General features: G+C 45.9%; 1 protein-coding gene across 2 annotated transcripts in view; it reads left to right on the top strand.

Moving 5' to 3' along the window:
• Positions 1 to 24,567, top strand: part of LOC139106254 (discoidin domain-containing receptor 2) — an 87,674-nt gene that overhangs the window by 28,257 nt on the left and 34,850 nt on the right. The window contains exons 2-4 of one of the 2 annotated variants that reach the window (XM_070662846.1): positions 11,167 to 11,293; positions 15,928 to 16,035; positions 24,329 to 24,378. In XM_070662846.1, coding sequence (XP_070518947.1) covers positions 11,167 to 11,293; positions 15,928 to 16,035; positions 24,329 to 24,378 — 285 coding nt within the window. Of the gene's footprint in view, positions 1 to 11,166; positions 11,294 to 15,927; positions 16,036 to 24,328; positions 24,379 to 24,567 lie in introns of those variants that run through there. The other variant, XM_070662847.1, reaches the window with a different exon arrangement.

Consider the following 24,567-nt stretch of genomic DNA (forward strand, 5'->3'; position numbering starts at 1 on the left):
CCTTGGTTTTCATCGTCTGGTGTATCGCGAAGCCATAAATAAAATATACGCGGACGTGTATATCCCGCCGCACGCTCGGGGGCAGAGTGGAAGGCGGTAAAGGTCGTTTTACCAAACGGCGTCGGGAGTTCACGGGATACGATGCGGGGTTCGAAGTGAAATAATATTGTAAATTCAATTCGGTCGCGCAGGACCCCCTCCGGCCCTCCCCTTCCCCCTAAAGATCCATGCAAATATAACCGCGTGCGCCGACAAGGGAAAACAGGCAGGGAACGGCTTTGCGTTTCCGGAGCTGCTGCAGTTTAACGCAAATACTTTTTCAAAGTGCGCATAACTCGGGGACAGCCCCACTGGCGATCTTATCGCGCGTAAGCGAAACGGGGAAATAGAAATAGTTAACTTCCCGTCTGAGAGTTCGCGAGTGACCTCCGCGATTTCAACGCGAGCTCTAGTCTCGAGAGAGTTTCTTTAATTAGCGCGTTATTTCGAGCTTCGCCGTGAGAAACGCCGTTTGCGGCCGACATATTTTATCGATACGGTCCACGTGAAACGATCGATCGGTTCGCCGTGGAAGCTATAAAGGTAACCAGGCTCATCGCGAATCAATAAGATGGAGTATCCTCGTTCATTTTTGTCCACGCATGAGCGAGCATTCGGCTTTATAGATTCTGACTTCATTCAAACTGCCCTGTTCTTTCGAATCCACTCTGTATACAGCTTATCCCGAGATACGAGTACCCTTCACGACTCCAGAAGTATCTACATAATCCAATATATGCTGATGTCGAGCTGGCTGGGGGTCGAAGGTCCGTGCGCGCCGTTTGTTAGACCGCTCTTCGTCCTAACTCGCCCGAGCCCCTATTTTTATTATGCCTATGGGGAAATCTAGCCCCCACGATTTCGCCTACGTAGCAGACCATCTGGCAAGTGATGCCGGCTTCGCAGGTAATCCGGTAAACATCAGTGGTTGAGCTCCAATTAGCGACTGTTTGCCTTCGCCTCTCCTTTGTTCGTCGCGGACGTCTTTCTTCTCCTTTCTTTCTTTTTTTTTTTTTTCTTCCGCCTTCGCGTTTTCAATTAAAACTCACGAAGAATTGTTTGATCCCGGCGGCATGCAAGACCCGACCCGGTGATTGCTTTTGCCGGGATGCGAGCAATCGAGTCAGGTGGAAATGTAAATCTCGAGGAACAAAGATACGCCGGAGAAGTAGCGTACTTCTCTTAAGCCCGGTGAGAAGCGGGCGATTAAAAATATTTATCGTCGCGAATAATTTATCGGGACGAGCTCGAATCGCGGATGCATCGGGGTCAGTTAAAATTACAAAACGTAAACGGTCGGTACAACGCGAAGTATTAAAGGCACCGATGCAATTATTCGAAACTTCTGTTGCACTTTCTTCTTCTCCTTTCTTACGTTTAATTAAAACTCGCGAAGAATCGTTTGCGCCGGTACAATGAATGTCTATCTTATGCGCTTTCATTCATCGCGAAATAGCAAGTCAGCAAATTTCAAAAGAAAGTTCTTCTCCGCTGATGAAAGCGCCGGCGAACTCGGGAAGGGCGAAGAAATATGTCTAATGGTCAAATAGCTTTCTTTTCTTTTTTTTTTTGTTTTTTTTTAAGGCTACCATTAGTTGGCTTTACGGAACCTCGTTATACTTTACGTCGTCGTAAGGTCGAGCCGCTCGTAAAAGCAGCGCGGCATATTAAAGATATGACACAATTATTTTCGAATTCTTCACGCGCACTTCCTACCTTCGTGTACCGCCGCCGCTCACTTTGTTTCCCTCTTTTTAAATGTTTTTACGTATTTCCTCAACGACGTACGAGGATCAATTGTTGGCTACGTTTGCATTCTGCCTTGCATGCGCCGCGAATTTCAGGCAAGAAAGAAATTTGAATGTAAATGCTTTGGTCGCCTTGGTTGCATGTTTTCCTAGAGTAAACTGATGGAACATGCAACGCCGAATGCAAATGACGTTGGCGGTCATTGCAGATTGCCACGGAAATATATACGGGCGATACAAAGTAAAAGTAAAAAAAAAAAAAAAAGAAAAGAAAAGAAAAAGTAAGCCGGGAAAAAAGAAAAATAACGACCACGACGAGCATACGAACGTTGAAGCTCATGCACGATTATAATAAATTGCTCCGATCGGCGCATGGATAAGAGCGAGGGGAACGATCGTCAGAATTGTAACCTTTAAGCTCGTCGAGCCTTCCAAGAAGCGTTTCGCCGTGATGTAATACTCGGGCGCAAAATGGCAAACAAAAGGAGGTCGTCTTTTAAGAGCGTCAAGATACGCTTCGCTGTCTTACCGAAGTCCAATTTACCCTATCGCGATTACTGTCTTTGCACAGTTAAACGAGAGACAAAGATAAATGTGTGCCATCCTCCTATTTAATCGCATGTAAAAACAATGGTTGTAAAAGTAGAGAATTTTTTTTTAAATATAATTATATGATTAGAATATCGCGTTTACACAGATATCTCGCGAGGCGAACGCTTGTCGCTCTCTGAATCTTTAATCATCCGGTAATTATTTAATTCCACGCTCTATTTGCGACCGGTGTAAAAACAATATTTTTTTTACGCGCGCGTACGACGAGTACCGTCACTCGAACGAGATCGGGGCGCGTAGATCGGGTCGTTTGCGATCCGGGGTAATTCGAGGAACGAAACCTCGAAGCAATTCCGCGTCATCGGAAAGTCCGGTCGATGTTTTAGGGCAATTCCGTGGCTGGTAACGGCTTATCACCGGGTGGCACGGCAGCCAACAGCTCCCAACACGAGGGGCTCTTCCTATAGAAGCTTTCCAGGGAGGGTTCGCCCGCGTTCCTCTTTCCTCGCCATCGATCTCCTCGGCGCCCTCCCAATCTTCATCCCCACTCGGTCCCTTTTCTCTTCGATCTACCTCCGAGTCGAGTGCTTGAATTCCTCGTGCTACGGACGATCGATAATGGATCCGACCATAGCTTTCCAGTCCATTCTATACGCATCATTTGACACCCGGCAGACGTAAGAAAGGCGAGGAACCGCGGGCGGCTGCCGGCGGATCGAAGGTAATGCGAGAAAGCGAGAGGTGGGATTCAATAGATAGAAATCACTGCCATTGTCGAGACGGTATATGACACGACGAAATCGTGGAAAATGAGACGACTCTAAGGGTGAGAAAGAAAAATTATATCGGGAGTCGAATCCCGTAAGATCCGGGTGCGCCCGGAGGGAGGAAATGCGAGCCGGCGCTACCCGCGGTTTCTCTTTCTTCCTCGCGCGCTTCTTTTCTGAAGGGTCAAGCTCATCCCTTTCGTTCCGGAACGGCGGCGATCATAATGCGCCCTGACAGCGCCAAATCCGCGCGAAAATACCTTCGTTCATACTCATTTCCTGTTTTCCGTTCGCTCCGCTCGTCGCCTCGCCACCACACCGTAATCCTATCCATACAAGTCCAAGGCCGTTGATAGCCCCCGGTCGCGGCTTCTCCCGCGAAATGCTCTCAGCCTAGCATTGTCGATCGCTTCTGCAACTCCCCGTGGCCTTTCATCACTTTCCACGACCCTAAGATGCTCGATTTATAAGAGATCCTTTCCAAAGCGCGCGCGATTTTTCCAGCCGGCCGGGGATAAATTCCTTGATCTCGCGTTCTCGCTTTTCGGATGGGTCCACTTTCACGATCGCTCTTTGGTATTGTTCGCGCGTAAGCGACCGCGTCGTGATGCGTTTCAGAAAATGAAAAATGTGCGCTCTTACGTAGACTATTGAAAAGCGCAAGAAAAATAATCGTGATTTTATTGATTTAAATTTAAATCAAATTAAAATAGTTTTTAAAAAAATATAAAAATAAAAGGGAGCTTTCGAGTATTTTTTTAAATAAATTTTAACCGTGTGTCACCAGGGCAGAATGCCATTCTCCGACTCGGTCCTGTCTCAATAAGAGGCCGTGTCCGCAGTTATGCTGGCGGAAGCAATTCCTTCCTTCTTCCTTTTTCGCTAACAAGCTCAGAAACGGATGTAGGCGGTGGAAGCACAGCGGTAGATGCCGGTCCGCGAAACGTGCAGCCCGAGTTTTCGAGACGGCCGAGGCGAGATTATAATTATGCAAATGCCTTGTTGCGGGGAAGAAGAGAGCAAGCAACAGATGTCTGGAACGGCTCCTCCTGGAAAGAGCATCTCCAACACGGTACTATTCGTGCTGTTCCGACCGTCGGTGATAGAATATAAGGTGGGGTCTGAAATGAAGCATGGCTCAGGGACGTCTTGTATTTCCAGCCGTGGCTTTTACCGTCGTACCGCCGAAGAGGTTGCTGAATTCTTCCATTCTCTTGGCGCCGACAGGTGCCACAGATTGCGCATCGCAACCGACCGCAGACGCACCTGTGTTTCTTTTTATGAAATCCGAGAGAAAATGCTAAGAATTGCTCCTCGTAAAGCTTCCTTTCCCGTCGCCGATGCCGCCAAATCGAAATCCCAATCGTTCAGAAACAATTGATATCGAGCAGTTTTCTTCAAGAGTTTTGATATGATTTATGAAAATCTATATCGCTGTTATAAGAAAATTTTTACGAAGATCTTCGTTTATACTCAATCGATGCTTTTTATCTGCGAGCGATCTTTTAATTTACACGGTATCGTTGCTGTTTTAATCGTATTGATTTTTGGAAATTTTTATCTCGAGATTTATCACGTATATTCATGTGCATAAATACTTCTGGAAGAAACGTTTACATCGTGTCGTACTACATTTAATCTCCATTGTAAGCACGGAAGTTACTGGGTACACAAGCGCGGGACCTAATTGGAAGTTACGAGCATTGCCACGAGACTGCATGAAGCCATTCATGGCATTTCTGGTCGTCTCGCTTATAAATCATTTCACCCCTCGTGATCCTACGTGCAATATAGAAGACAAGTCTCCCTCGATCGCGTGTATCTAGCATCCGCGTACCGCTTCTCCTTTCGTCGATTTTCCCTCCCTTGTTGCCGATCTTTCTCTTCGCCCCCGGTAGATTCGTGCGAACGAGTTCTTTCCTTGCACGGAAGCCAGGAGGAAGAGGCTCTTATTGTGCGCCATGGAGTTCGACGAAGAATTCTTATTACAGGGTGACTCTCTTCGCGCCGGAAGAAATCTCATTACCTCGTGCGAGGATAGAATTGCGTTGACGAAAAGTTCGAAAGGAGGTGTTAAGGCTCGCGCGCAAAGAGAAAATCGAACGAGACCATCCGAATGGACTACTCGTACAGGGAAAGAGACGAAAGAAAAAAAAAGGGGGGGGGGAAGGAAAACTCAATTTTCCATGGATAATAAAAAAAAAAAATAACGTTAGACGGGAGACAGAGAGTGGAGAAGAATCAAGTTTCGACTCGGCGAAGCAATTCGTCTTTCGCGACTCGTTTGCTTCAATTCAATCCGACTCTAAGTGGTGCCGTGTAGAAATATTTATTACTAATTGCTGAGATTGATTCTTCGTGATAAATTGCGCTATAAATCTCCGTTAGCGATTGCGATTGATTTTATGTGACGTTAATCGCGATTGGGTGGTAGAGAAAAAAAAAAGAAGAAAAAAAAATAGAAACACACCGCAAACGAACTTTATCTCGGCGTTTTGCAATAATTTTCAACGATGCATCGCGAAATAGCAATGACGATCATCACGTACAACCTGCGCGGAAAATTGATATCTTGTAAAATTAACGATGCTTCTTTTCAGTCATCTCGTGTAAAAGAGATACTGTTGCCGTCTTGATAGTCATTTATCACTATTCTCATGGCTCGCATCTCGCATCCTGTCGTGGCCTCGTTATTTATTACTCCGTATAAGAGGGGATCGCGAAAATATATAAAATCTCATTTTGTATAATTTTAGGATATCGAGACATCGAACAAGCAAATCGTTACGCATGACATTTTACACGTATTCTCGGGGATTAAAAAAAAAAGAAACACGAATAATTAAGAGAAATTCCGATCTTAATAAATGCAATTAAAAGAAAAAAAAAAAAAATCTTTGAAATGAACAAGATTGTAAAGGAACCGGGTTAAACAGATCTGGCATAATTAACGTGACGAAACACGTTCGGGTCTCACCTCGCGGAGCTGAAACGATCCATTAAGTGATCAACGAGGCATTGATTTACGTTTCCTGCTCGGGTTTCTGTACCTTCTTGATTATAACGGATAAAGAGCAAGCGTCGTAAATCAAGCTTAACTCGCGTAAAAATCTGACGAGACAACAAATTTATATCTATGTACGCGTTTTGTTAGCCGACGTCAACATTTGTAAAGGCATGAATTTATACGCGGACACGAGCTAAAGTAAAAAAAAATTTAGATGTAATAAAAAAAAAAAAAAAAGAAAATTAAGTTAAGCCGATTAAATATATAATAGTGAAATAAAATATTAAGGAAAACATTTTTCTACCGTCAATGTACATACGAATCTTTTAATGTTGAATTCAACGGTGATGCGAATTTCTCTTTACTCAGGCATTTACTTGAACCTTCGTCGCGTCGGCCGTGTGATAAGCGTGGATCAGGTCGCGGGCCGTCTTGGCGACGCAAATGTAGCACTTTTGACTGATTAATCTTCCGTACCCGGTACATGAAATGCACGTCTTCGGATAGATTTGTAGTTGTAGATAATACGTTACGCGAGTATTATCTCTGAAGCACGGAACGTAGGGATGCACTATTTGCGTCAGGCGGATTCCGAGGCGATGGAGGTAGAAGCGCGATGAGATACGGAAACGTGGGTCCGATAGCGAAGGCCGCGAGTCAGGCGGGATAAGCAAGGAGAGAGAACTCGGGCCGAAACTTGGATGTAATTACTCCCGTCTACCGTGTAAACTCCCGTCTTGTCATAGCTATCTAGCCCGCTGGATTCAGCTGCGCTAACGGTCTCGAAATTACTCTTGCTTCCTTCTGCGAGCTAATCAGGCGCGAGTTTCCTTGATAAGGTAAGAATTCCGTTAGCGGCAGGGCCGCGACGTTACCCTCGTTACGTCAGCGAGCGTTCCGACGAATGCACACGAGAAGTTATTCTTCGGTCTGTGGAAACGTACGTTCATTTAATTACCCGCATTAAACAGAATTTAAGTCGCTCGCGCGAAGAGAGATATGACATAGTGAAAGCACGAATTTTAATTAATCAGTTTACCCGGCTTTTCCTTCATCGGTAGGATAAGCAGGATAATAAGCTTGTCGTTCACCAAGTTCTGCGGCCCACGCGCGCGCCTACAATTTTCTAAACAGCCCGTCGATATTTCCGCGTTAAAAGGAAGGCATACGTTTCGCCGTGCATGCAGATTGAATTGCACGGACGTACGGTTTCGGCCGATCGGCGCTTACAATGGTGATATCATCAATCAAATCGCCTAGGTAGCGCAGGTGTATAAACGCGTGGCATGGTTTCGGATTGATCGATGAGCCACTGCACACAAAGACAGAGAAAGAGAGAGAGAGAGAGAGAGAGAGAGAGAGAGAGAGAGAGAGAGAGAGAGAGAGAAATTCGTGTGCTCGAAGCAATCTCTATATTTTAACGGGCGTAACGATCGCAGCCTCGATGGTGCGTTAAAATGACCCGTCAACATGCCTCAGTAAGAGAGTATCAATTACGAAGAAATGGACACCAATCGCGTATAGTACTAGAATCCGCAAATATCGTGGCACGATTGTCGTTTACAAAAAATACTATACCGAAAAAAAAATTAATTGATAACGATATCTTTTAATTGTCGATTAATATCCGACCAATATAACTTGATCGATTTGAATCATAAGTAGTATACACATAAATAAAAAAAATGTAAAGAAATTATAGATTGCATATATACAACTGTATAATTTAGTATTTAAAAAAAAAAGTATAAATAATTGTTTTAATAATAATTCTAATTAATAACTGGTACGATATCGTTTGTAAAATAATCCGTTTCCGGAAAATAATTACGATGAAAAACGATCTTTAAAACGGCAGAAAAATGGCCGGTTCGGGACAAAATTCCAAGTAAATCAAGGGATATTGGCCGATATTGAAAAATCGCCGAAAGCGGGAAAGTGGATAACATGAATAGGCATAGTAAACGAAGGAAAGGGCGTAGGTCGGTATAATAGCCCTTGAGTACCACGGGGCGGAACTAATGCCTTCCAGAACCGATAAACTCGAGTTACAACGTCTGGTTGACATTCCACGAGGAATTCGACTCTTTTTACCCGAATCACACTAAAGTACGTACTAATATCGACGTTACGAAGCGCACGTTCCGTATATGCCAATTAATCCGTCAAAGCACGTATATCAAAATTTATAATTAATACGTCACAATTATTTTTGTTCCCACAAATTTTTTTTTACAATCCGTCTGACCCATTAATTGATTTAAATTAATAATACAGTATGTAATTTGTGCCAATTCCCGGTTACGGTTATTACGCGTTTAAAATCCGACTAATCAAACTAATCTGAGAATTATACAAATTCGTATTCCCCCAGCGCGCCCACCGAAATTCACATTGAGTGGAGGGACCGCCTCTCGTTCCTTGGTGACGAAAGTTTCGTCGGCTCGCGCGCTGATGTCATTTATTTCCCCGGAGAGTGCGTATTCCACTCTTAACGAGATTATTGTCACCGCGGCGCGAACGTGCCGAGCGATGCGTATCGATATACCCAATCACCGCGCCGAAGTACGAATGCGTGTACGCTCGGTTGTCTGATACTCCTTCCACGTATTTCGACAGGCCTAACGAGACATTCTCGCGCCGTAGCCTGCGGTAATGATGCGCGGCAACGCACAATGACGACACACACTCCGGACAGTGTGGACTTGAAGTACCGTTAGCCCGGCTAGCATCGTTTCCTTATCGATATATCGAGATATCTTTGCGACAACACGAGGATACTTTACAGCTCGGATAATAAGCAGCTAAAAAGATTTATTAGATGTACTCGGAAATACGTTATTGTCTCCTTATAGTGTTAAAAATACGAAACGATAATTTGAGATAAAAACTGGAGAACTACGTTATTAGCAACTTAAAAAAAAATTAATGTATAAGTTTGCAAAAATTCGCTTTCAACGCAGCTGAATCGTGCTCACGCGGTAGCGTACGTGACGTCTGATTATATGAAATATGCCGAGGAGTGCGCGCGAATTATCGTCCCACCGGTCAACGATTCCGACTATCGGATTTCGCGATAGCGGGACGCGACGACGGCAGAAGGAAAGCGAAAGAGGAAAAGAACTGTCGCGATAACGAATAATCGGTCGCAGTTACACCAGGAAGACCGGCGCCTTGGTCTCGTGGTCGCAGTTCGCCGACGCGTAATATGAGCTCGAGATGACTGCGTCAAGCAGCCGCGACAATAAAGCCAATTGTGGCCCTAACGTGAGAAACCGGGACTGTGCGCTCGTATATGAGAGATTTCAATTACGGCTCGTTATGCCAGCAGATGGACGTAATGGTCCCTCTAGCGTTGCTGCCGACACTTTAGGCGTTCCGGAGAACGAGGCGCGACGCCTACGAGGAGCCTCCGGCTACGGTGCGTCGTCTTTAAGCGGACCGATTGGCGATGGACCGGTCGTTGCGCGATACCACGCGCAGTTAAGTCGCGCCGCAACGTCAATTATTACGTCCGCTCAATTTCGGGTGTGCATAATTGCATTGTTTAATCCTCGCTCTCGCTGTCGTTTCGCCGTCGGTCGCGCGCGCATTTCGGTGCCCGTGAGCAGGCGGATAGTTGGACGTCGCTAACGAGCAAAGTAGTTACCGTAAATCTCGGTATCAGGCCTCTCGCTCTGACTTTTCTTCGAATCCAATTACACGGATCCCGTAGCCGTTCGTCCTCCAGGCGAAGTTAATGGGCAGGAGCGAGCGGGTATTGATAGTAGTTTATGATAATTGCCGGAGCGGTCGCGCACTAGTTACGTCTCGTTTCGCGTGAACAGGCCGCTTTTTATTCACGGGCGGGGGAATTATTTCGCGCCGCGTCCCCGTCGCTGCCGGAGATGCGATCCACGACGACAGGCGTAATCGGCGCCGCTCGATAGAAATTGATACGTTACCCGCAGCGGAGAGCGCGATAATACAATCGACTTATTATACTCGGTGCTGGCGAAACCGGGAAGGTGGAATTCGCCGTATCGAGATTTAACGAGAGACCGGCGGCTATCATACGCCGATCACGATAATTTACAGATGCGCGATTCGGCCGCCGAGAGGAAATAAATCGCCTCCTCGCGCGGAGGAAGCAGTTGCAAGAAAAAGTCGCCGGCCGCCTGCTGGAAATTTATTTCGATCCGACGATAAAGTGCGCGCGAAAGAATTGATATTTAGTACGGCTTCTAGCACAGTTTCGGGTACGTACTGTTCGACAAGATTAAGGGTGGCAACGCGACGGCCAGCTTCAACACGTTCGTCCGCTACCGTGCCGAGCGTTACAAATATCGTGCCCACGTGCTTTTAGCAGCGGGAACCGGTACAATGCGTCACGATTTCGGCGACGGACGCGGATCATGCCTTGATCGTTATTAATGGCTGGCGTTATTGTGTCCCGCGACCGTTGCCCTTTGTAGTCTCAGCTGCATACGCGTAATCGATTTCTCACCGAGGAGCCGTCCGAGATTCGGTTTCGGTCATCATATCTCATCTCGTTTATACGATTACTGTCACACCGCGAATACCCGCTGCATTCATGCAAACGAGTCGTTAACTCGCCTCAAGGGAAAAAGCATTCGGTCCTTTTCTTTGCTCGGAGATCACGAATAAAAAAGAAAAAAAAAAATTAATAAATGCTACATGTAACTGAATAAATGCAGCCAGCGGATATAAATAGGTTGAGTAAAATTATTTCAATAGATGTTTTACTTGCGCGTTAAGAAAATAATTTTTTTTTTTTTAGATTCTGTAGAAAATAAAAATTATTTATAGTTAAAAGGGTGTATTTTGTAGGTATTTTATCTTATCTTTCAAATCTGTATAAAGAATAATAGAGAAAAGTTACCGAGAAGCGGAGATGTCGCGCGATAATTCAGGATATCGACAGAGCGTTTCTCGAGAGAATTCATAAAATAGCATGTTGCGACTCTGGCATTTTCATCGTCTAAACTCTAAATAATTTGACGCTCGAGCGCAAACAGTGAATAAAATTCTGTTTTCTTTTTTTTCTTTCCAGCGTGAGAAAGGAGCGACTTCGCAGATTCGCCGGGAGACGGAAGCATTTGTTATCGGAGTGTAGCACGAAATATAAATCGCAAACAGAACCGGAGGATCTACAGGTTGAAGCACCGAGAGAAACTCAGGTACGAAAATAAACTCGACTTTTTCCTGATGCGTTATCGCTATAACTCCGACTGGCAAAGACGCGACCCGCTCACTACCCCGTCGTCTATCTTCCTATCCATTTTTCCGTCCTTTTTACTCATCGAGATACCTGGTTTATTGTGCCCCCAGTAGTCTAGCGAAGCGCGCGCGTAAAAATGTGCGCTGTCGTAGAACTCATTTTTCGCTTATCGTCATAGACGCTCTCGCGCTAGTGTCACCAGTTTTTATGTAGAAAGTAGAAATTTATATGTATATTACATGTAAAGCAATTTTGTCGTGTAAAAAAAAGGGAAACCTCTCGTTGTCAGCGGTGCACCGAAATAAGAAGTCCAAAAAAAAAAAGTCTGTGATATATTCCCGATTATATAATCGGGAATATATCACAATGGACTTTTTAAGACAGCATTAAAATTTACGCGTAAAAGTAAACTTGACAATTTTATTACATAAAAAAGGAAAAGAAAAAAAAAAGAAAAGGAAAAAGAAAGAGTAAGTACCGGAAATCTATTTCTGAAATTAAAGAGATCTTTTTTCAATTCGACCGTCGGATATTGTATCATACAGACGTTTTGTTTTAAAGGCGTGTGTTCTGCTTTAAAAGCAGTCGATTGCTCGATTTCGGAGTGTACCAATCGACAAATCGAATTCTATCTGTTTGTTCGAGGAACGACGAGAGCCGTTTCCGTCCGTTTCCCACTTGTACACGTAGCCAAGTTCCTCTCGATACACGCGCTCGCGTTACGCACGTAAACGTGTTTCCCATCTTTCTACCCTAGCGCAGGAAAATGGCCTGGACCGACTCAATTTATAAAATGGAAGAACTAAAGTGTAACGGCGTTTGCCAAGAGAAACATATTTGAGCAAGCGAGACCAAATATTTACATGACAAGGTAACTGAATGTAGATTGCACTCTACATCTTCAGAATTTCCAGACTGTTTATCGCTATCATTTTCTTTTTTTCCTCATCGGTAATAATTGTACGAACGTATATATATAAATATCGCATCTTCGCTTCCTTTTAATCTTTGATAAAATAACGTTCAACGTACCGAGAGTATTCTCGATCTCAGTTCCATTTTTATAGATAATAAATCTTAATAGATTTATTATTTAGAATCAATTATTACCGTGCGTGTTATTATCGTGCGATCGCTTTGTTCTAAAATTTCTACCGGCTGTAGTGTTACGTGTTACGTGAATTGCATGCGTACGCGGATGTACGAATGCGATTTGTGTAACCACAAATGGATTGGGCGATCACGTAACGAGATCTTATTATTGGAATACACGTGGGAGTCCGACTAGCTCGGGGATGAGTTTCGAGATATGAATCCGTTGGTTTAACGATCGATAAAGCCATTATCATTGGCGATGACGAAAGCGAGCTGAATCAATTTTTTTTCTTCTTTTTTTTTTTAATGAAATCCGATATCTCTATTTTGTAGCGTGTAGACAAGTAACAAGTCTGTTGACCTCAATATGTGAAACGGGCTGGTTTATCTGCCATCCGCGGCGCGTATTTCGTTGGATTTAACAGATATTTATACTTGCAATCGAATACTGAATTCGGCCGTGCCGCGCGATAAGCGGGGAAAAATTTTCCACTCCGGCGCGCCGGTGTCGGAGTGGTACGTTGCCCTAGAATAGCGATTAAAATTACATTTGTTCCCTTCCGCGCAATCAACGTCAGACCTGACGACCCAATATTTACTCTCGCGAAAGAGCCGAGTGCCCCTTCGCGGCTAGAAATCTCGAAAATCAATATCGAGAGGGTTCAACAGACTCTCGACGTTCTCGATCAAACCGCTTGACGTGTCAAACAACGCACAGCAGATAAGTAGTACTCTGACATATGAATAATTTCCGATAGAGTGTCTTCGGTTGTGATATTTGTCGATTTCAATGAAATATTCAATACGTCGTAGTCTTCGTTCCACTTTACAAAGAGATACACATCGTGCCCATCGGTGCTTCGTTATTAAAAAAGTATATTTTTTTAATTAAAATTAAAAAAAGAAGCAGAAGAAAGAAAAAAAAAAAATTCGTTGCTTCTATTTCTACATTAAATTAATAATAGAATCGAATGCGAAGCGCGCGCGTGGTTTATTTCAATACAACATAAAAGAGATTAGCTACGAAATAAATGAAATGATATAAATAATTTGCGTTCGATACACCGCGCCGACGAATCCGAAATCAAAGACGACGATCAAACGCGACGACAAATCGGAGCGAGGGATCGCGTCTGGATTTTGCCGTAAGCAGGAACAGCGAGGCCCTCTAATTAATATTCGATGCCTGGCGAACTTGTCACGTTCAGGTGTGGTCGCGATGACCGATGGACGGAAATTCGTATAATCCGTGCCGGCACGGCGCGAAGGACACGCGAACTCTTCCCGTCCCGCGTCCTTTCGACGTATTCTCTTCCACGCGTCCTACTTCCCAGCGATATCTCTCAGCAGTCATCGTGTTTTTTCGGGGAACGCCCGATGCGTCGCGGAGTGCCGGGATCACCTACGACGAGTTTCATCATCGCGCGTACGCACGTCGCGACTCCTCGCACGTGACGGGCATTTATCCGCCCGCCTTTTTGTCTATCCCAGGCCAATTCTCCAAAGTCCGTCGGGCGTGTTAATGACGGAGAAGACGGGGGGGCTAATAACCAGGCGGACGTGTGTACGGGAGACCGGGAACGCTGGTAACTATTGTCGCCCCGACTGGGAATGCACCGCGGCGCGTCCGTCCGTAGAACGTCTCGCAAACGGAATGACGTCTCGAATCTCCTCGTTTTAATCAAAAAGTCTCATAAAGCTCCGCCGGGCCGTGACATTGCGGCCGGCACGCGATACATCATAACGATGATCTATCGCTTACCGCTCGCGGCCGTGAGGCGCACTTTTGCAGAAGGCTGTCAAGGAAGATTGAAAACATCTGCGGGCTTAGATATAAGCGCTATTTTGCGCCGTCCACGCGAATGCCGTTTTCTTATTACGCGCGCCAGCACTTTTTACGCGCCCGTGAGAAAGTCTCGTGTAAATAACAGTCGCCGCGGCCGTACGGGATTATGCGGATTGTTAAGGATGTATTGTGATACGATAAATGGAATTATACGCCGGCGTGAAAATCATCGTCGATATTGACGCCTCTATGTAGAGCGGGTAACTTAACGACTCCCATTATTGTTACGAGAGTATAATCGTGATTCGCGCGTAATCACGGCCGCGGCGTCAAATACGGTGCGGGCCCTTGCCGACCACAATACGTTAATTATCGCCGGGGCGAAAGTGAGCCCTGTCCTAAGACAGGGTGTCCCAGATCAGTGGACGATGCTGTAAATGATAATTAGATTTAATCGAATTAAAACGAAAAATCCTTTATCATTTTAAAAAATTCTCAATAGTTTTGGAGAAAAAATTAAAATATATAAAATGTATAAGCGTAAAAGCGACAGCGTGAAAGCGTCGACGTTTCTACCAAAACCGCCCGGCTGCGTTCGTGCGTGGCACGTTAAACGGAATTGTAAATTACGACGCGCTCACTTTCGCCCCGGCGATAATTAACGTATTGTGGTCGGCAAGGGCTCGCACCGTATTTGACGCCGCGGCCGTGATTACGCGGACTCTGCAAACTGCAAGGCTCTAATTACGTTTTAAAGCGTAATCTAAACTGAAACGCATCGGTTAGTAGGTAGGCGTGAATTAGAAAACCGGCCGGCGTCAGTTAGAAACTTCGCCGTCGCCGTCAGCTACATTAATAATAAATTTTCACGTTTCGTTAAAAATTACAGCAATGGAATAACATTTTTTTTTTAATTGTTGCGACGTTTCTATTATTTCACGCGTTGAAAAAAAGACGTAGAATAACGCAAAAATAATTTTTTTCTGATTCGTACGCTTTTTAGTTTACACGTTGATTAAAGGAAAAAAAAAATAAAATTGTATTATTTAATTTCATCGGCCCGCATCAGATTGAAGCAACTTGGTAATGAAGGCACATCTCGTATTACAAAGGGAAACGCTCGGAACAAGTCTGCTCGCATACTCCGTCGGCATTTCGTACGTTCCTCAAACGGACAAATGTGGACGGACACGTGTTCATCTGAAACGGAACGCAACGTGAGATCCAGTCGAATCAGGGGGTAGAATGAGGAGTTTCGAATTACTAGACAACCAAAGGATGGAAGGGAATTGATCACCGGTAGGGCGATGACTCGAGGTGTTGATACGTTACCGCGATTTTACCGAACAAAGGCGTCGAACCGTATAAAACTTGACGCCGATATTGACGGACCGAGAAAACCATGGCGCTTGATCAAATACAATCAGAATTTACAAAAGAAAGCTTCATAAAAGGCGCGACGGCAAAAGAAATTCTTTTTTTTATTTTTATCTTAGAGATGTTGAACTTTGATACGTGGACTTTTTCTTGCGGCATACATTTTTGTAAAGCTTTATTACGGCAAAATGTTTCACATATAATTTTACAAAGACGAAATAAAATGATACCGATTTCCGGGATAGTTGTTAAGAAATAATTTTTGCTGTAAGACTCCGTTCAAAGAATTGAAAGAGTCAGATAAATGTTAATGTTTAAAACTAATCTCATTGCAGAGATCACGATTCGAAGACCGCCCACCGTCCGTTCGAGAAGAGCCGTGCAAAAAGGGAAAGGAAAAACGTTCGGCTGAAGAAAACGCTGGTCGCCGTCTTTATCTTCAAGTAAGTACCGAGACTGAGAGAAGCGACGTCTTAAAAGTCCTTCGTTAGTTTCTCCGTTCATGAAAGACGAGGATAATCCGATCCTTTCTATATACTAAGAATATCCTCGCGGCTTCAGAAAACTTTAACGCTCGATGGTTCCGACAATTTTCCTCTCAATCGATGGCGACGTCACAGCCAACTTGACAGGCAGCAAGCCGTGGAAGGTATCGTTTCTTACCTCCCTTCTTCCGCGATTTCCTGATTTATATGCGCGAAATATATTCCGGGAGTAGGAATAAAATATCTCTCAATGCAACGACATTTTTATATCGCCGGGCTGTCACGGAATAAATATCGTTCAAGAGCCGTCACGGGAAGAGAATACGTCTTCAAATATAATTTCAATTCTACATGTTGACATTGACATTATATTATTTTATTTATCGAATCTGCATCTGCCACTTTAGCGAGGTGGAATATCCGCGAGCCGACGCATTATAATCCGACCCTTATAAACCGTCGAATCACGATTATACGGGGTGTCCCAAATCAGTGGACGATGCCGAAAATTATAAGTAGATTTAATCGAATTAAAACGAAATAATTTCAAGAAATAAATTAATTTATGTACGCGTAAAAGCGACGAGGAAGAGTGGGCTGAGTAAGCGCGACAGACGACGGTGCCATTTCTAGTCATTCGCCTGTCGCGCTCACTCACGTGCAGCTTTCACGTGAAAACGAGCGGAACGATTTTCGAAAATCAACGCGCGCGGCAAGCGGATTGCGCGTAAAAGCGGGGGGCAGGTGATCTCCGTCACGGATAACCGTGCTGCAAGTCGAAGGGTGGTGATATGGGTTTTTACTATTTATGCCGTGACGCGGCCCGAAAATGCAATCGTTCCCCGGCGGTGGGCGTCGAGCGATGCAATTACGGGGGGAATTCTAGGCACGCCGGGTTTGATACCGAACAACCCGCACGCCGGCAGATACGTCGTGCCTTTGCACGAAAACAACCCCTCTGTCCCTCAGTCCCGACGCCCTACGGTGGAAGGAGGTGCCGGCTGAAATTCCATCCGGATGCAGCCCCCAAAAAGCGTACGCCTCGACGTAACATCGCTCGCGGCTACCGGGAGTACCGGGACGCGTTCCTTTTCTATCGTCAAGTTATTGTAATCGCGTAACCGGATTATAAACGCGCATGCCAATCAATTTATGTCGATTTAGATTGTCAGGATTGATCTCGGACGAGAAATGTAATTTATCTTGCAATTGAGCTCCCTCAACATCGCTCCAATCAGGCACTTATATTTAATCTTAAGTAATTATATTAATATAATATATTAAACCCATTCTTATTTCACAATAAAAATATAACCGAGTGCCAGTGTATTAAATTTGCAAAAGCAATGTGATTAAAATTATGCAACAGTCACCGCGTAATAAAATTCCGCAGAAAAAGAGCAAGAAAAAAAAAAAGAAAAAAAGAAAAAAAAAGAATTATTGAAAATATATATGGCGATTCTTGAGGTGGCATTAGTCTTGATACGAAAAAAGAATCTCACGCCAACGTCTGCCACGCTTGTTTCCCTCGGGGATACTAAAGTGCTTTCCGGCGAATGATGGTGGACGCGCAAAAATAACGCAACTCGAGACGGTCGCGGGCACCTAATCTAAATGGGAAGTTAAAAGGTGGTCGTTCGCATTTACACGTACACAGTGCGGTCGGCTGGACGAGACGATCCTTTTACTCCGCGCGGAAGGAGCGAGGAGAAGAAGGACCGAATGAAAAACGAAAAGAGGCCGGGAACGAGTAAGAGAGGGGACGTGTAATAAGAATACCAATCGCAATAAAGTAGGATTTGCATTTGATAAGCATCGTAAAAAAGCGCAGCGTAAGGTCATTACGTATACATCCGCGAGATACGACGGCCTACACCGCCCTGTTCCACGGCCCGGGGATCTACTTCGTTTGCCATAGCTCAAGCCGAAACTCCCGCACTTCGCGAGCCCGTCTACGACCGAGATCGCGAAGTAGCTTAAGAAAAAATGACGCCGGGAACGGTCGTCCGTATTGCTGACTACGCCGTTCTTCGGATTATTTAAGTCACGTGAAAATCCACGAGGGAGAAAAAGAAAGGGAGCGAGAGAAAAAGAATGCGGACGAGAGAGGGGGCTTTAAAAACGCCGTAAATTATCAAGCGTCAAACTTTTTCGCATTTGTGTCGCGGCTCGTAGACATAATAGCGTTAAAATACCGCGCGGCGAGTCACGGGTGGCTAACCTCGGGAAAAATTATCGAGGACACATGTATCTTCGTGCGCGGGCTCGACGGGCGACGTCGTTTTTCAAGGAGTCAACCGCGCGCTCACTTGAACGTCCGAATGACGAAGGATACGCGGATCAAGATGTCGCAGGTTACAGCGGTTCCCGTCAGAAAACTGGAAGGCGGACACAATACAGTCGGAGAGCGATTCATTCACGCGTCCAGACACAGCTGGGCGTCCCGCGGGGATGAAACAGGAAACCATTGTCGCTCACGGTTTCCGAAACGAGCGCGTGTATTTTTTTTCTCTCTCTCCTTCTCTCTCTCTTTTTTTTCTTTCTTTTTCAGTTTAGTTTCAAGCGGAACGTATATGCACGCGCGACGCATCGAGCCGCGTCGCGTGCAAATGTTGCTTTTTGAGCGACGCTGACGCGTAGCGAAAAGCAATTATTGCGCACGCGACCACGCATAGAAACGCTGTTAATATATACGGCCTTGCCTCTGGCGGATATAATATTGACCGGGCCGTTTGTTCTTTGTAGTTTGACCGTACGATTTTTATCCGCGTATAATGATACGCTTAATATCCATGCTTTATTAATATTTATTGCGATTAAAACTAAATTCACGGTTAGATAATGCAACGGCGATAATGAAATAATTAAGACGTATAACGGTGTGTAAAGAGTTACTGCACGCGTCGTGCTTTATCAAGATGATTAACTTCGCTCTTGCGGCTAACGAGCTTCGTTTAAACGCGCATCTGGCTGCGTCTTGCGGCGGGTGCACCTACGAAACGGAAGTTCTTCGGAGCCCTAACGAAATCAACCGGAAAGCTATCCGTCTCTTTCGGCCGCGACACCCGATCTGCTATGAAAATGTCGAAAATAAGCGGGAGATAAAAGGAGAGACAGTTGTTTCGCGGCGAGGACCGAGTGAAGCTTGAGACACTCCTTTTCGCTAATAGCATGCACGCGACCATCCGGACCACACGTGCGTAATAATGGGTAGCGTGTGGGTGTCGAGTCGAACGACACGGGGCGAAGCGGAGCCGAGCGGAGCGGAGCCGAGCCAGGCCGGCCCGACGAAGCGTGGCCCAGGCGTCTGGTTCCCAAGTTTCTACCGCTCCATCTGCTCCTTGTTACTCGCGGTTATTAATTAGCCCCGGCCGGTGAACGGTATCGGCGACACCGCCATCGAAATTACGCGACTGGGCTCGTACGAAGAGTAAATATGGCGTTTTCTACGGCAACAGCGGCTAGCGTACGTAATCTTAAAGACGGTAAAGGCAGGGGACGAGAGAACGGAGAGAAATCAGTCATCGGCAACCGGCCGGCGCGGTATATAATACATGCAGCACATCTGAAACTCGACGCACACGACGCTAAAGTCGCGTTCGCTAGCCTGCCGTCGCCGCAGTAAATACCGTATCTGCATTTCAATGTATATCAGCGGTAAACTCGACGATCGTTCGTGGGCTCGGGATTCGTCTGGATCGCGATGAAGACGCGCGCGCCCGTAATCTTCGAACACGCGCGGCCGCCCCCGAGGCCCCCGCAGAAGCCGATGTACCGGACGCCTCTCGCGTGAGCTCGCAAAGGCGCAATTAACTCTCAGAACGGAAAGTACATCGGAGTCCCGAGTATCGTAAACGTTCCTCTCGCGTGTCCCGCCTCCGGCTTGTCCACCCGACACGAGATAAAACGTGTCCGCGTTGTCGAGCATCGTCCGGACGAGGGCCGGAGTGCGATAATTACTAGTTGTATTCCTCCGCGAGTGCGAGCCAGAGAGCATTCGCCACGCGGAGATTTTAATTGGAGGATAATACGTTCTTTCATGGGTGTTTAACTGCTCTTCTGTTAAATGAAAAACTTTTCCACCGTTCGAAAGAAGGCCGGGGTAATTTTCCAGTTACAAGGCGGCGGTTGTCTTACGAACGAATATCTTCTCGCTCGTCGAAATTAATATATTTCAAGAATGAACTCGATTTTTCGCGATCGCAAGCGTAAATAAAATCTGAATTTTATCAGACTCCGCGTTTATTTCTTTCTTATTAAGCAAATATTAATTATCAGTGCAAACGTGAGAGAAGCGCATCCGGGAGAGCAGGACGTGGGATCGTTCATCCTTCCCGACCACGAATCAAACAACGTTCGGCGGGCATGCAAGCTCCGGATCGAAATGGCCCCCGCATCGTCGCGGAGACGCATCGGGAGGGTTTTGCACGGTTGCACCGGCGGTATCGTATCTGTCCCGCATTCTCTCCAAATCTCCCGACGCAGTGCAAGCGGCCTCGAGCGGCAGGCTCGCCCGCAGAAATGTAAATACCGACTGGCCAATCAGTCTGATTGGTCCCATTCGCTCGAATGCCCGTCATTCACCGACGCTATATACCGTTGCCGTAAGGCACGGCGGCGTTCCTGAATCGAGGCATTGTTCGTACGAGCGTACATGCGCTCCTATATATGTACATTCGCACGTATGTGCCGGCGTACATGCCCTCGCTTTGAAAAAAAAAAAAAAAAAAAAGGGCACCGCAAGCTTTTCCGAACGTCGCGGGGCTCGAAATCACGGAGGTAAACGGGCTGAATCGACGACGCCGCAATACAATCGCGTTAAATTCACCCGCGACGTATTAATCTGGCGCAAACTTCGAACGTCTGGTTTTTTTTTTTTTATTACCGTAATCGCGGAATTATTATTTAATATTTACGCCGCTCTTTATCTCGGGTATTACGGGATTACGAGACGTTAGCCGAGCTGTTTCAAGATCGGCATTTAAACGGCGGCATTAATCTTATTAATGCAGGTATTGCGTAATTACGAGCTCGTGATTCACGCGGCCGTGCATATGCATCCGATGACCATTCGGCTACCCGAAGGCACGTCGACACGATGCAACGCGACGCAACGATCCCGCGCCCTGATCCCTCGCGACGTAAATTGTTGCGTGCCGACAGCCCATTGTTACGGCAATGAGAGAGAGAGAGAAAGAGAGAGAAAGAGAGTATTTCTGCTTTTATCTTCCAATTTTAAAAGGCTATTTGAAATTGGCGTGCTAATCCTAATGTGCGCGATTCATTGGGTAATTTCCCAGAAACGTTATTCGAGAAATCGTTTACGTATAAAGGCTGATAGAAAATTTTTGACCATGGCCCTCGCTATAATTTGTCTGACTCCTCGGCACGGATGTTTCCGTGACTCATGGTAACGCGTATACTCCCCTCGCTGCTGATTGTATATCGCGATTTCGCGACCACGCAACATCGTATGATCGGGATTAAATTCAGTAATTACGATAATTACAGATCCGCTTACTTTCCACGAAACTTTGTTACCTTAAGTGAAGTCTGATTAGCTTTGCAATTTAAGAGCAATCTCGTCGTCACGTTACCGCGGACGAGACAATTCTTACGGAACGGAGAAATATCACTTCTAGGGACGTTTCTCGGAGAGAGAAGTCTCATTAAACGCTTTCGGAACGGAAATGGGATTCATAGGTAAAGACAATATCCATCGTCGCAGACCGGATAACACGCTCAGTCGGAGTTGTTTACACGAGGGTCAAAACTCGCCTGAGGCTCGAGCGAGAGGAAAGAAACTAAGAGTCCCACTCGAGAAGATGAAGCGCAATGTCCTCTGGCTCTCTGTACTTCTGTTTGCCCTCCTCTACCTCTCTTTGACTTTATCGTCGCGATCTTTTCTCCTCTTTACTCGCCTTAGGAAAGAAGAATGGCCGCGGGGAGAAAGGGGCAAAGGAGCGCGGCTAGCAGACGCAGACAACACCCGGTTACCAGACAGCACGCTTCTAATCTGGTTTAACTTGTTTACCAGTTCTCGATAAAGGAGCAATGCAATCCCTCGCGCGGGCGTGCGAATTTCACGTCTGCCTCCTCGCGCCGTCTGAAATCTGACTCGAAATTTATTGCGCCGGTAAATATAAAGCCGCTGGGCGAGCGAGTTTCTGGCCGCGTAGGTATAAAGTAGGAGCGAAGCGGATACCGAAGTTAAACCGCGAGCATGGCACGGTGCTTGTAACGTGGCCGGTTTTCATTGAGGTTTTTCGGAGGTTCCTCGGAAGTCTTCGTCAGTCGGGAGGGGCAGCTGGTCTCTCTGTGACTGCTCGAGGTCACGTAAACCTTGACGAGAACGACGACGACGAAGGAGAAGCGGAGGAAGACTGCGACGGTAGTGTCGGTGTCGCGAGATCCGTTTTAACGAGACTGCTCCGGGGGATTCATTGAGACGCCGGTTGCTTCTTCGACGCGCCACGTGACTCCTCTTTTCCGTTCTAGCTCTCTCTTCTTTATAGCCCGACGCTTTATTATTCGCCTCTTACTCTCTTCTTTCATTCCGTTCGCCGCCCCGGCCTTACCGTCGACCTTTATTTTCTTCTTCTTCGAATTCTTGGCATTATTCAGCGGGTGCACGTCTCTCATCGAGGATGCACGCACGTACTGACTACCTGCTACGGTTACGATGACGACGACCACGACGACGACGACGACGACGACGACGTCGCCGTCGAAATTCGCAATAAAAATGTCTCGCTGTCGAAGCTAGCTGGTAGCACGAACGATCCTCGGGTATACCCGCGCGCGTGTGTGTTCTATGCATAAGATATTACTATGCACGTCGCTCTTTTCATAGATTCTGCAACGAATATTATATTGGGCAAACAAAATTTGATTCCGTCCGCTTTCATACGTTTTTAATTTCCACGGAACAATACCCCGATCTATATATTCACATATATAACTTTATAATTAAAAAGCAATACGCGGGAGACCTGCATAATTTCATTAGCGGAATCACGAAAGGGGAAGGGGGAGGAGGCAACATTTTATTTTCGCTGCGTGTTTTTGCGCCACGCATTATAGAAATAATATCACCTAACGAAGTGTTAATCGACTGATTCAAATTAACGAAATTACCAGCTCGAAATTACGTATGTTGATAATAAACGGCGGATATGAATGGATACTCGTGAAACAAAATTTTCATTTACTGTTAAAGCGCGTGGACGGGATTACGTATCCCGCGATGCCATCTCGTTAAAAGCGCGAAATGCTCGCAAAAAGCTATCGTTATAAAGTGCTCGTCGTAACGCACGGACATACACCTGTCCAATCGAAATTTTGATTGCGTCCGCGTTACTGATTGCGCCGCACGTCACATTATAAGCTTTAATCACTTTAATTACTTATTGCATGTAATTAAGCACGGTTTATTGCACTCGCGCTGACGAGCGGTCGATGAAACTCGCTCGTTGACGCATGACGGCGCGCATTTGCGCCCGTCAGCGGCACCGCGTAATGAAACTTGGAGTCGCAGTTCTATCAAATCAAAGCCAGACTAATCGTCAACATTATTTCGACGCGCAGGAAATCAGCGGTTTCATTACGCGTCGCCTATCGTCGTGTTTCGCATACCGGGATAAATATTTGCCGAACGATCCGCAAGATTTTGCGCTTCGTCCACCGATCGCCGGCTTCGCGGAAGCCTCGCCGTATCGCGCTGACGTGACGCAGCGCGATCACGTCGTCGTATCCGAGCGTAATAACCCCGTAATATCTGCGTTAGGCGAAATGTTTGCGAGAATACCGTACTTCCGTGAGCCCGCGCCGCGATTTCGCCGGACGTGTTTGCGCACGGTAATGAACGGCTCCTACCAAAAAGTTATATATGCGTTAACCCATTCCTCACCGTTCTCTGACCGTTCTTTATGGGTTGGGACGCGTTCTAACGAGCACCCGAGCTTCTCCGTTCTCTCTCATTAAAATGTCGACCAACGTCTTATTGTGTGTCGCGGTATTATCATTACCGCGCGGCGGAAGCACGCAAGCCGCGACCAGCGTCTACACGGCGCGGCAAATAATTGTAAAAAATCAACGTAGCGAGAAAAAAATTAATAGAATTTATAACGCGTAGCTTAAGCTCGCTGTCGTAATTATTTAATTTTCCCGAAAGTCTGTATTCGAATATTAAATATTCTTATAACATTCGAACATTAAATATATCTATAAATTTATTCTTACGTTGTTACAGGTAAGTCCACCGGGCCGATTAAGTGCACCGAACCAGAGACTGTTCCAACAGTGAGTTAAAACTAATTGCATATAAATTACGCGAATGATACGGCTAGCCGTGCGTTTCTTGCGCGTATCACTGGAATTAAAACCGAAACGATAGAGACCGGATTCACAGCGCGTGGCGGCGGAATGAATCCGAAGCACGCACGTAGGCGCGGTGACGTTTCGCGTAAAGCGCATCCTCCCCCGTGCATC

This window comes from Cardiocondyla obscurior, linkage group LG10 (assembly GCF_019399895.1).
Source record: "Cardiocondyla obscurior isolate alpha-2009 linkage group LG10, Cobs3.1, whole genome shotgun sequence".
Taxonomy (NCBI): domain Eukaryota; kingdom Metazoa; phylum Arthropoda; class Insecta; order Hymenoptera; family Formicidae; genus Cardiocondyla; species Cardiocondyla obscurior.